Source organism: Ornithorhynchus anatinus, chromosome 11 (genome assembly GCF_004115215.2).
Source record: "Ornithorhynchus anatinus isolate Pmale09 chromosome 11, mOrnAna1.pri.v4, whole genome shotgun sequence".
Classification (NCBI taxonomy): domain Eukaryota; kingdom Metazoa; phylum Chordata; class Mammalia; order Monotremata; family Ornithorhynchidae; genus Ornithorhynchus; species Ornithorhynchus anatinus.
In genome coordinates, this window is record NC_041738.1 from 62,406,349 (window position 1) to 62,419,580 (window position 13,232).

A 13,232-nucleotide genomic window follows, 5' to 3' on the forward strand; every position below is an offset into this window, starting at 1 on the left:
AGGGGGTTTAAGGAGAGACTTAAACATCTGAAACAGCTGGCGAGGACAATGGGCATGGGAGTCAATAAGGATGGAGAAATGTTGTTGCTGGGCAGAGAAGAGGGAAGAATTAAAGGATGAACTTGAGGTGGACGAGGGCAGCCTGATATTTGGATTTCCACCAGCAGCACTCTGCAACTCATGCACAGGAGCGAAGGTTGTGGACTATTACAGTGATCCAGGGCTGTTGGGTTAATGGTACAAGTTTGACAAAGGAATAGGGGAGTGAGTGAGTTGAGTCCACACTGAGCATACAGTCTAGAAGGAAAGGCAGACTTCAATATAAGTTAAGCTTGGACATGTATATAAATGCTGTGGGGCTGAGGGTGAGATGAACATCAAGTGCCCAAGGCATAGAAGGGAGTCGGAGAAATGAGGGTTTAATGAAGGAAGCCCCTTGGAAGAGATGCTACCTTAGTCAAACACATTCACTGTCCTCTGAGCCTAGCCTAGTAATAAGAATAACTGTGGTGTTTGTTAAGCAGTAATTATATAACTAACACTGCACTACGTGCTGAGGTAGAAACAAGCCAATTAGGTCAGACTCAGTCCCTGTCCCACATGGGACTCACAGGCTAAAGAGAAGGAACTGGAAGCTCAGGAGGTGAAGGAAGGTGACCAGGGCAGCTGCCAGGGAGGGGTTAAAAGGAAAGAGTTAGGATTAGGGTCACAAAGAAAAAAGGGAGAAGCTCATTATTTGCATTAGCCAGCAGAGGAACAGAGTTTATTTGCCTTTCTAGACCTCTGGCCTCCTCCTCTCAAAAGAAATAACAGTGAGGAGAGTCTTAGAAAGCAGAAGACCTGGGGCTGGAGATATTTCAGTCCTTGCAATGTGGCTGATGCCATTAATTACCCTATCTGTGTTCTACCAGTCAATGATAATAATAATAATGTTGGTGTTAAGTGCTTACTATGTGCAGAGTACGGTTCTAAGCGCTGGGGTAGATACAGGGTAATCAGGTTGTCTCACGTGAGGCTCACAGTCTTAATCCCCATTTTACAGATGAGGTCACTGAGGCCCAGAGAAGTGAAGTCACTTGCCCACAGTCACACAGCTGACAAGTGGCAGATCTGGGATTCGAACCCATGACCTCTAAATCCCCAGGCCGGGCTCTTTCCTCTGAGCCATGCTGATATGAGTGCTTACTGTGTGCGGAGCACTGTACTGAGTGCTTGGGAGAGTACTAAGCGTTTGAGGAGCAGGAGAAGGCACAGGCAAGCAAGTCAGAGGACCTGGGTTTTAATCCTGGATCTTCCAGTTGCCAGGGTGACCTTGTGAAAGTTACTCAACTTCTCTGTGTCTCTTTTTCCTCATCTGTAAAATGGAGATTCAAATCTTGTTCTCCCTCCTGCTTAGACTGTGAGCCCCAAGCGGGACAGGGACTGCATCCAACCTAATTAACTCATATCCACCCCAGAGTTTAGAACAATGCTTAACAAATATAATAATAATACAAAAGAAGAGAGTGGATGGATACAATTCCTACTCACAAGGAGTTTACAGTCTGGAGGGGGAAACAGACATTAAAATAAATTACAGATGGATATGTACATAAGTGCTATGGAATGGGGTGAAAATCAAAGCGCTTAAGGGGTATGGCCCCGTGTGAAGGTGACGCAGAAGGGAGGATGGGGGATGAAGAACAGTGGTAAGGTGGAATAGGGTCCCCTTTTTATTGCTCGATAATTCCTTCTTCCTGCCCCCTTCCTTCATTGGCCCCTCCCTTTCTAACCTTTCTAAATCAATATATACAGGAGATTCAAAGAAATACCCACTCTTCACCTAGCTTATGAATTTCTCTTGCTTCACTCCCCCTTTGGCAAGTGAAGAAGCCAGGATTAGAACTCAGGTCTGGGCTCTTTCCTCTGTCTAGGCCATGCTACTTCTCTAAAAATTGTAACTAAAGGCTTGCTGAGGGAGCGAGGTCTTGTAGAGTAGATAAAAAGTTTGACATACAGCAAAACCCCCTCCAAGGAGCAAACCTTGGAGACAGGGGACCTAAGAAATCTGGAGCCCCAGATTCTGCAGGCATTGGTTGAAGAGGAATCCAGAGTTGACTTTGGATTTCAGTGGCATCTGCCTGCAGGAAGATTTTTGTGGTTTAGGGGCCTGCTGCCAATTATCTGGCCCATTACCGGCCAGTAAGTCTGGAGGGGAAGAATTTACCTTCATATCTCCAGAAAGCTGCCCCCTCCCAGCCCCCTCTCCCCACAAGTCCACTCTGGTTCTAGTCTCACTTGCACACAAAGTCGAACACGCTATTAGTGGGGACACGTCTGTCAGTTAGAAATCCTTCTGCTGTGTCATAGGCAAGGGGAAGGAATTTATATTCACTGGTGTCCCTGTTCTTCTTTAGTCCTGAAGATGCAGCCTGAATTGTAATTAAAATGCCTGTGCCTTCTCTCTCTCACAGACTTTAGATCCTTCCACTATCCTTGTTTGATTTTTATCGGTTTTTCTCCTCATGTGTCAGGGGAAGATGCACAGGTGTGTGTGACAGATACCATCTTTAGTTACTTCCAATTTTGATGATGGGCTCAATTCTGCCTACCACCAAAATGTTCTGCCCCACATCTGTTGAATGGAGACCTGAACCATAAACATGTAATGCTGTCCAGGTGTAGGGATTAGCAGACCATTAATTCTGGTTTAGTAACTCATGCCTCTGAGCCATACTATAGAATTCTTTCTTATTTTTCTATTTTTAAGAGAGAATGTTTGAATTGGAAGGGCAGTGTGATATTTAGGAAGTCTGGCTTGACCCAGAAATACTGTCCCAGAGTGGAAGAAAATCTGATTTTCCTAACCTCTCAGGCCAGAAGGCCCAGTGCCCTTACCTACCTGACCTTTTCAAACAATCAATCAATCAATAGTATTTATTAAGCACTTTCTGTGTGCAGAGCGCTATACTAAGTGCTTGGGAGAGTACAAAACAACGGAGTTGGTAGATACTATCCCTGCCTGCCCACAACAAGCTTACTGTCTAGAGAGGGAGACAGACATTAAAATAAAATCGGATACATTCATACGTGCTGTGAGGGTGAGGGTGGGGTGAATTTCAAATGCTTAAAGGGTCCAGGTCCAAGTGCATAGGTGACACAGAAGGAAGAAGGAGTAGGGAAAATGAGGGCTTAATCGGGAAAGACTCTTGGAGAAGGTATGGTTTTATTAAGGCTTTGAATGTGGGGAGAGTGGTGTCCTGTCATATATGAAGGGGGAGGGAGTTCCAGGCCAGAGGGAAGAGGTGGGCAAGGAGGCGGCGGTGAGATAGACGAGTTTGAGGTACAATGAGTAGGTTGGTGTTGGAGAAGAAAAGTATGCAGACTGAGCTGTTGTAGGAAATCAGAAAGTTAAGATAGGAGGGGACAAGCTCATTGAGTGGTTTAAAGTCAACGGTAAGGAGTTTCTTTATGATGCTGGGCAACCATTTGAGGTTTTGGAGGAGTGGGTAGACGTACACTGAACCTTTTATAGAAAAATGATCCAGGCAGCAGAATGAAGAAAGGACTGGAGTGGGGAAAGGCAGGAGGTAGGGAGACCAGCGAGGAGGCTTATACAATAGTCAAGGCAGGATGTAAGTGCTTGAATCAGTAAAGTAGCATTTTGGATGGGGAGGAAAAGGGGAATTTCAGTTATGGTGTGAAGTTAGAAGTGACTGACTTTGGTGACAGAAGTCCAAGGGAGAGATACCAGCAGAGGGAGTGTTCCTAGATTTAAACTCCTTGAAGGCTAGGGTTGCGTCTACTTAGCTGCACTGTACTCTTCCAAGGGCTTAGTCCAGTGCTCTGCACAGTGTAAGCATTCAATAAATACAATTATCGGTGGATTCTAGTGAGACCCCCCCCCCAAGAAAACTGTTTAAGAATTCCTTGGGTTTTCATTTGAATAAATAACAATCCCTGCTAGGATGAAAAAGAATCTCCAACCCCTTGCTGTGGAGGAAGGGAAGGCTGGGACTCCAGGGTGGCCACTGGTCTCCTGGTTTTCAGCTGCCCCGTCCCCTGTCTGGTACAGATAAGGCCCCGGGAGCCTTCATGGCCAATGGTTTGATTTTCAGACCTTCACCTCGCCTCCTGCTGCCCGGTCCGGCGACTCAGAAGTGGCTCCAGTGTGCAGGGACATCCAGAAAGGGAGGCACAGACTCTGGAGCAAGTTGGGAGGACGGGGGGCAGGCCAAGGGTTCCCCCCATGACTCCCAAGACCAGCTTCACCCAGATGGTGCCTATGATGTCTGCCCTCCGTGAGAATTGCTATGCCTTGGGTGGCCAGACACCCAGGATCCCCTAGGGTCTCCGGTGACTACGTCTGTCCTGGCAGGAGCTCGTTCCATCCCATCTCTGGTCACTGTGGAAATTCCTGGTGCTTTTTAAGCGGCGGAAGCAGAGCTCTCTTCCTCACTCTTGGACTTGTTTTCCGCTCAGTCTGCTGGAGGAGACTTCTGAGGAGGAAGGAGACTCATGTCGCATCTGTCTGATGGCTGAGGGTTCCCCTTCCAACCCACTCCTGGAACCATGTGGCTGTGTGGGAAGTCTGCAGTTTGTCCACCGGGAATGCCTGAAAACGTGGCTGGAAGCCAAAATAACAGCAGGTAGGAGAGAAAGAAGGAGCAGCCAGAATCCTGCGGCTCAGGATCAGCTTGAGAAAACAAGGACGGTGTGCATGGCCTGGGATTGGGACCCACCTTTCCTGGCTCCCAGTCCAATGCCCTTCCAACCAGGCCGGGACTCATTTGCAGCTTTGGGCACATTATCAAAAGGCACAAACAATTATTCAAGAATTTCTGCTTCTCTTCACCTGTGATTGGGCTGAAGAAAGCAAACATTCTATCTTCCCAGGGTGCCAGTACAGCACGAACCCCAGAAAATGCAAGGACTGGATTGTGGGCAACCTCGCTGCCCTCGTTCTGAGGAAAATTTCTGATTGGGGAAATTGGTTCATCTTAAGCACTTAGCACAGTGCTCTGCACACAGTAGGGGGTCAGGAAAGCGATGGATGGATTGATTAATGGATGAAACGTGTTCCTACACATTTGTTTAAATACCGAAATATGGTCATTGTGAAAAGAATCATTCCCACTGTGCCTTCAAATTCTGGTTGCTTTGTGACCTATTGGTCCAAGGGAGGATTCCTTAAGGATAACAATAATAATTGTGGAATTTATTAAGCACTTATAATGTGCCAAGCAATGTGCTTTACTGGGGTAGATATAATTCAATCAGATCAGACACCTTCTTTAACCCATTTGGGGCTTTCAGTCTAAAGGGGGAGGGAGAGCAGGTATTTAATGCCCATTTTTCAGATGACGAAACAGAGCTAAGGAGAGGTCAAGTAACTTTCCACCTAGAAGACCAGTGGCAGAGCCAGGATTAGAACCTTGGTCTCCAAAATTTCCCCTATCTGTAATTTATTTTAACATCTGCCTCCCCCTATAGTCTGTAAGCTCCTTGGGGGCAGGGATCACGTCTACCAACTCTATTGCATTGTCGGCTCTCAAGTTCTTAGTACAGTCCTCTGCACATTAGTAAGCCTTTGATCAATACCGTTATTGGTTGATGGATTGCTAGATTGATTTCCCTCAGGCCACTCGGAGCCTTTTGTCTTGAGTGATAATAATAATAATGATGATGGTATTTGTTAAGCGCTTACTATGTGCAGAGCACTGTTCTAAGCGCTGGGGTAGACACAGGGGAATCAGGTTGTCCCACGTGGGGCTCACAGACTTCATCCCCATTTTACAGATGAGGTAACTGAGGCACAGAGAAGTGAAGCGACTTGCCCACAGTCACACAGCTGGCAAGTGGCAGAGCCAGGATTTGAACTCATGACCTCTGACTCCAAAGCCCGGGCTCTTTCCACTGAGCCACGCTGCTTCTTGTATTTAGATTGCTCTGCCAATTGCCTGCCGGGTGACCTTGAACAAGTCGCTTAACTTCTCTCTGCCTCAATTTCATCACTGTAAAACAGGGATGAAATATCTGTTCTTCCTCTTCCTTAGACTGTGAACCCTGAGTGGAACAAGGATCGTGTTCAACCTGATTAATGTGTATCTACCCCAGTGCTTAGAACTGTGCTTGCCACATAATAAGCGCTTAACAAATAACAAGCACTTGAGAAGCAGCCTGGCCTAGTGATTAGAGCATGGGCCTGGAAGTCAGAAGGATCTGGGTTCTAACCCCGGCTCTGCCACTTGTCTGCTGTGTGATCTTGGAAAAATCCCTTGACTTCTCTGTGCCTCGTTACCTCATCTGTAAAATGGAGATAAATACCGTGAGCCCTAAGTGGGATATGGACTTTGTCCAACCTGGTTAGCTTGTATCTACCCCAGCGCTCAGTACAGTGCCTGGCACACAGTGAGCACTTAACAAATACAGTACAAATAAAAAAACAACCAAAAAAACCCCACCAAATACCGTAATCATCATCCATCTAATCTAAGGTGCTGAACTGGGAGCCGTGAAAACCTGTGAAATGTGTAAACAAGGCTTGAAAGTTGACCTGAGCCACTTCAATGTGTTGGACTACTACCACAAGCATCAACAGTCTCAGGTGAGACCTGCCTGCTGTCCATTCTTCCTTCTGGGTAGTTAGCGCAGCTCGGGGCTCAGCGGGGCAGGATGTCTCCTGACTTTCACCGAGTAGTGGGACAGTCCGTCCAACCCCACAGCTTGGAAGCTCGGGGCCAGAGAGGCCGCGGGATCGACCGTGCAAGATCCCGTGCGTGGTAGAGTCTCCTGGGCGGAAGGGGGCAAGAAGGAAGCTGAGCTCTGATTTGTCCCTCCCCCAGATTCAGTGTGAATTTACTCGGTTGAGCAAAGGCCACTGGGTGGCATGGGAAGTGGGCCATTCAACCATGTCGATCAAGCACTCACCTCTAATTCCTACCACCACCCAACCTGCATATTCCACTTCTCTACCACCAACCTACTCTTTGTACCTCCATCTTGCCTATCTCGCTTTTGACCCATCTTCCTTCTGGCCTGGAACTCCCGCTTCTTATCCATCAGTCAACCACTCTCCCTACTTTCAAAACCCCACTAAAATTACATCACCTCTAAGACACCTCCCCTGACTAAGCCCTCATTTCCCCTACCTGCCCTCCCCTCACCGTCGACTACGCATTGGCCACATACCCATTAAGCACTTTGATACTCACCCCAACCCCAAGGCACTTCCATAAATATCCTTATACGGCTCTATTTCCCCTATCTGAAATATAATTTACTATCTGTCTCCCTCTGTAGACTGTAAGCTCCTTGTGCACAGGAATCATGTCCATCAACTCTATTGTATTGTACTTTCCTAAGAGCTTATTACAATGTTCTGCATGCAGTAAACATTCAGTAAATGCCATCGAATGATTGATTTATAATTCCTGAGCATCTATTGTGTGCAGAGCACTGTATTAAGCACTTGGGAGAGTGCATTAGAGTTAGAAGACACAATTCCTGTCTTCAAGGAGCTTTCAGTCTAGCGGGGTGACAGACACTGAAATAATTTACGGGAAGGAGGAAGGAAAGGGGAGATGTAAGTAGCAGGGCCCCGTGGAAAAAGCCTGGGCCTGGGAGTCAGAATAGTAGTAGAATTTGTTAAGTGTTTACTACATGTGGAGCACTGTACTAAGCCAATGGTCTGTTGTGTGACCTTGGGCAAGTCACTTAACTTCTCTGTGCTTCAGTTTCCTCATCTGAAAAATTGAGGATTAAGGCTATGAGCCCTATATGCGATAGAGACTATGTCTAATCTCATTACATTATATCTGCCCCAGCACTTAGTACAGTGTCTGACACATAGTAAATGCCTAACAAATACCACATTAAAAAAAAAACTAAACACAGAGAGAAAGAAAACAGGTGGGAATTAGACATGGTCCCTGTCCCTCAGGTAGCACACAATCTAAGAATATAAAGTGAGCAAACAGGCGTGGAGGTAGACACAGAAAGAATCATGAAACAATAAAACACAACAACAACCAATACACAAAATAAAGAGAAAATCAGTAGGGTGATGTGGCTAGAGGAGCAGAATTTCTGGCTCTCTGGGCCTCAGATTTCAGGACATACACATAGTCACCAGTCTTCCTGGGGTTTTGTGGAGGCCCTGGGCTGTGGGTTCACGCGGGAGTAGCTTTTATCCCTGGTGCAGCAGGCACCGAGCATGCTGGGAGCAGGGCCCCTTGGTCCAGGACGGAAGATGGCAGTTACCACAAATCCTTGTCACAGCAGCAATGGAAGGATCGAAATGGACACAGAAGCAATCTTAATTTCAATTTGCGCGTGCATGAGGCAGAGGAGTTGTGTTCTAATCCCAGCTCTGCCCACTGCTTGCTGTATGACACTGGACGATTCACTTAACTTCTCTGGGCCTCAGTTTCCTCATATATAAAATGAGGGTTAAATGCCTGTTCTCCCTCCCCCTGAGACTGTGAACCCCTTATGAGAACGGGACTGTGACCTGATTATCTTTCCATCGTTTCCAATGCTTAGTACATAGTACGTGCTTAACAAATACTACAATTATTATGTACAACTCTCTCCTACTCTTTCACTCCTCTCTGTTTTCCCCACAGTTGGACCTTTCCCCCAACTTCCATTTCCCTCCTATGACCAGCATCCCTATTTTCTTCTTTCCCCCACTTATCCCTGATGAGGGCTGGTGATGTCTTTGGTCTTCGTTTACCACTGCTGGTGACACTCCAGATTCAAGAGGAAACTGACTAAATCATCTTAGTAAAGTCTGCTAGAGGAAGAGACATAAAATAGGGGAGGGATTGTAAACTCCCTGAAGATAGAGATCATGTCTACCAACTCTACTGTACTGTACTCTACTGTACTCTCCTAAGTGCTTAGTACAGTGCTCTGCACTCATTAAGCACTCAATAAATACCATTGATTGATAATAATAATAATAATTATTATTATATAATCTCTTTCCACTTCACGGAGGGCTCCAATTAACACCTCTTATTACTCACTGAATTATCTCTTCCATGACACTTCGGGGAACTCTGCCCCAAAAGGGTTCATTTGCTTGTAGTAGGTAAAGGGTTTACTCCTTTAGAACAGGATTGAATGAATGAAGTTACCCATCACACAATCAAACCCAAATCACCTTCATATGAGACCATGAGCCCTCCTCACCCCAAGCATGTTCCAAAATCAGCCGGCAAGCATGAAGCCTACCGTAACGTAATGCTAACAAGTCACCTTCCAGCCACGGCTGATCTCCAGATTGCCTTCTGCCATCACCACCCAGAGTTCCACGGGGACCTGGAAAAATTCCCAGACCCGAAAGTGGTCACTGATCTGCAAAATTTCCATTTTCTTCTACACTCTTCTTTCAGCTGCTTCACCTCCTATCTCTAGGCTACGTGGACCAGAGACAGAATGACTCAGAATGGCGCCCGGTCCTCACTGCCAGCACCACCCAACTGATAGAGCCCTATTCTAGTGAATGCTCTCCTGTTAGACTGAAATCAATCAATAAATCAATGGTATTTATTGGCCCTTATTGCGTGCTTAGCACTGTACTAAGCACATAAGGCAATTAGCTCTCTTCCACTGGCCCTCCTCTGCAGATGGATTCATCGGCTCCCAGGGCAGTGCTCTCAGCCTTCCAGTCGTCCAGAAGAGACCTTTCTGCACCCTGAATGTGGGCTCTGGGAATCATGGGAGAGGAAATCAAGTAGGATACGGAATCAGGGGGCCCTCTGCCTCTGCTATTGAAACTGACCTCATGGCCCTTCCCCCTCTACTCTCCAAGCCGTGACTCCACCTGGGGCAGGATGGAGCCATGAGAATTCTGCCTTATGACTACACTCAGCATCCACAAGAATGCCAGCTTCCCACAAGGATCCATCATGAGATAAAACCTTATGGACGGGGCTACCCATCCGCTCCTGCTCCAGCACAAAAGGACTGAAACCCTTACAGGATGAGACCTTCTCAACTTTTAGACAGTTTGTTTTTTAAATGGTGTTAAATGCCTACTATGTGCCAAGCACTGTACTAAGTGCTGGAGTAGATAAAGTTAGTCAGGTTGGACACAGTCCACAGGGGGCTCCCAGTCTTAATCCCCATTTTAGAGATGTTGTAACTGAGACAGAGTTAAGTGACTTGCCCAAGGTCACAAACAGACAAGTGGCAGATCCAGGATTAGAACCCAGGTCCTTCGGACACCCAGGCCCAGGCTCTCTATCGATTAGACCATGCCATTTCTCAACCTCACACAATCATATTAGCCAAAGGAAACCTCGTCATCCTGAGCTCAACCTAAGGCTTTTCAGTCCTGACGGTTGGAACTGTGACAATATACTGGTAAGCCAGTCCCAATGTCACTAGTGGCCAGTGAGGCAGATTTCATTAAGGACATCAATTCTACAAAATATCAGTGAAATGATGCCTTTTGCCCTATGCCGAACTGGCCACAGAACAGTGCAGGCCCCAGCCCTTTTCATGATATTTGTTTAGCACTACTATGTGATAGACACTGTTCTAAATGCTGGGATAGATACAAGGTAATCAGGTTGGACACGGTCCATGTCCCACATGGGGCTCACAGTCTTAATCCCCATTTTGCAAATGAGGTAACTGAGGCCCAGAGAAGTTAAGTCAATTGTGTTTAGCACTTTCTGTGTGCAGAGAGTACTGTATAGTAGAGTCGATAGATACTTTCCCTGCCCACAACAAGTTTACTGTCTAGAGGGGATTCTCAAGTGACTTGCTCAAGATCACACAGCAGACAACTGACAGACCTGGGATTTGAACCCAAGTCTTTCAGACTACCAAGCCCACGCTCTTTCCACTAGGCCACACTGCTTCTAAAGCCCCTTCCTGGAGCCACAGACATCTCATTAGCCGTCCCCATCGCTGGCCTCCAGAGGAGAAGAGAGCCAAATCCAGGACTCCTATCTCAAGGAATGAGTCAGGGAACAAGACTGAAGACCCTCTGTATTTTCCTTATCAACCGGTTTGGCAGAGCCTGGGAGCTGAGATAAGACAATCTCATTTCCTCGGGCAAGGGGCCATTGAATAGACTTCACTGGGCTGTGGGCAGAGCCAGGCCGATGGTACCCCAGGCTGGATGGCGGGAACTTGAGCTCTAGGCCGACTCCCCACTGGCTCACGACTCAGGATAGGAGGTTTTCCCAGGAGCCAGCTCAGGAGTGCTGAGACAGTGATGTAAGTCCTGGAAAGGGTGCTGAGATCGCCAGCTGAAAGGGACAACTGAAATGCAAAGGGATCTTAATTATAAACTCTGACCAACAGAACTTCCAGATGGAAAAAGTTTTCAGGTTGTTATTGCAATGTGGTTTCTGCAGAGAGAGTCCAGCAGGCACCCGACACACATACACACACACACTAGTCAGTCAGTCCGTCAATCGTATTTATTGAGCACTTACTGTATGCAGAGCACTGTACTAATGATAACAATAATAATGTTGGTATTTGTTAAGTGCTTATTATGTGCAGACCACTGTTCTAAGCGCTGGGGGAGATACAGGATCATCAGGTTGTCCCTCCTGAGGGTCACCGTCTTCATCCCCATTTTACAGATGAGGTAACTGTGGCACAGAGAAGTTAAGTGACTTGCCCACAGTCACACAGCTGACAAGTGTCAGAGCAGGAATTCGAACCCATGACCTCTGACTCCCAAGCCCGTGCTCTTTCCACTGAGCCACGCTGCTTTGGAGAGTACAATATAACACCATAATAGACATTACCTGCCCACAAGGAGCTTATAGTCTAGAGGACTGTAGTAATTATTACACTATAGTAATCACTCTAGAAGCAGTGTGGCTTGGTGGAAAGAACATTGGCCTAGGAGTCAGAGGACCTGGGTTCTAATCCCCAATCTGCCCCCTTGCTCACTCTGTGACATTGGGGAAGTCACTTCACAACTTGCTACCTCAGTTTCTTCATCTCTAAAAAAGGGATTCATTACCTGTTTTCTCTCCCTCATAGATTGTGGCACAGAGACTGCATCCGATCAGTGCTTGTGGCACCTAATAAACGCTTAACGAACACCACAGTTATAATTATTTTTGAGAATTCACTAGGTGGACGTACAAAACAGGGAAGTGGCACATTCCCGGCCCACAAGATGCTTTCACTACAACTCTGCTATATCATACTCTCCCAAGCACTTAGTACAGTGTTCTGCACACAGTAAGCCTCAGTAATTGCTAGATCAATGACAGGGGAGGCAGTCAAAAAAATATTTACAAAGACAGTAGGCATCTTAGGTGGCATTGATTATTGTTTCCCAAGAGTGGCCTTTCTTAGTATGTGTGTGTGTCCCCATGAGGCCTTAGGAGGGAAAGGCATTGTTCCCCGATTACGGATGGGCAGACGGATGGACGGGCTCTCGCTTCCCCATGATTAGATCGGGTCTCTGAGCGGCCAACACTCCACCGCTATTGCAGTAGCTGCTTCTCCTCTGCCTGCCCTGCCTTAGAACCTAGGGGTTTTCCCTCCAGCACTCCTGCTCTCCCCATCTCCAAGGCCCTTAATTGTAAACCCATCTCCGCCAAGAGGTCTTCACTGATTAAACTTGCTGGCCAGGTCCCCAAACAATTCTTGGTCGTGTTCCTTCCCCCACAAACAAAATTCCTCATCTCACTCAAACCCTGTCCTCTTCCTGACTTTGCCATCACTGTAGACAGCACCACCATTCTCCTTGTCTCACAAGCCCATAATCTTGGCATCATCCTTAACTCATCTCTCAATCGACCCACGTTTTCAATCCGTCTCTAAATCCTGTCAGTTCTACTTTCACAACATCGCTAAAATCTGTCCTTTCCTCTCCATCCAACTGCTATTATGCTGATCTAAACATTTATCCCATCCCACCTTGACTACTGCATCAGTCTCCTCGCTGACCTCCCTGCCTTCTGTCACTCCCCATTCCAGTCCATACTTCACTATGCTGCCTGGATCGTTTTTCTAAAAAACCATGAAGTCCATGTTTCCTCACTCCTCAAGAACCTCCAGTGGTTGCCCATCCACCTCTATATCAAACAGAAACTCCTACCATCAGTTTTAAAGCGCTCAGTCGGCTCATCCCCTCCTACCTCATCTCGCTGCTCTCCTATTACAACCCAGCCTGTACACTTTGCTCATCTAGCCCCTGATTGCTCACTGTGCCTCGATTTTGGTTATCTCAATGCCTAGTCCATGTCCTCCCTCTGACCTAG

General features: G+C 46.9%; 1 protein-coding gene across 1 annotated transcript in view; it reads left to right on the forward strand.

Moving 5' to 3' along the window:
* Positions 1-13,232, forward strand: part of MARCHF10 (membrane associated ring-CH-type finger 10) — a 78,299-nt gene that overhangs the window by 55,183 nt on the left and 9,884 nt on the right. Inside the window, exons 9-10 of the mRNA XM_029076161.2 lie at positions 4,462-4,628; positions 6,477-6,586. Coding sequence (XP_028931994.1) covers positions 4,462-4,628; positions 6,477-6,586 — 277 coding nt within the window. The remainder of the gene's footprint in view (positions 1-4,461; positions 4,629-6,476; positions 6,587-13,232) is intronic.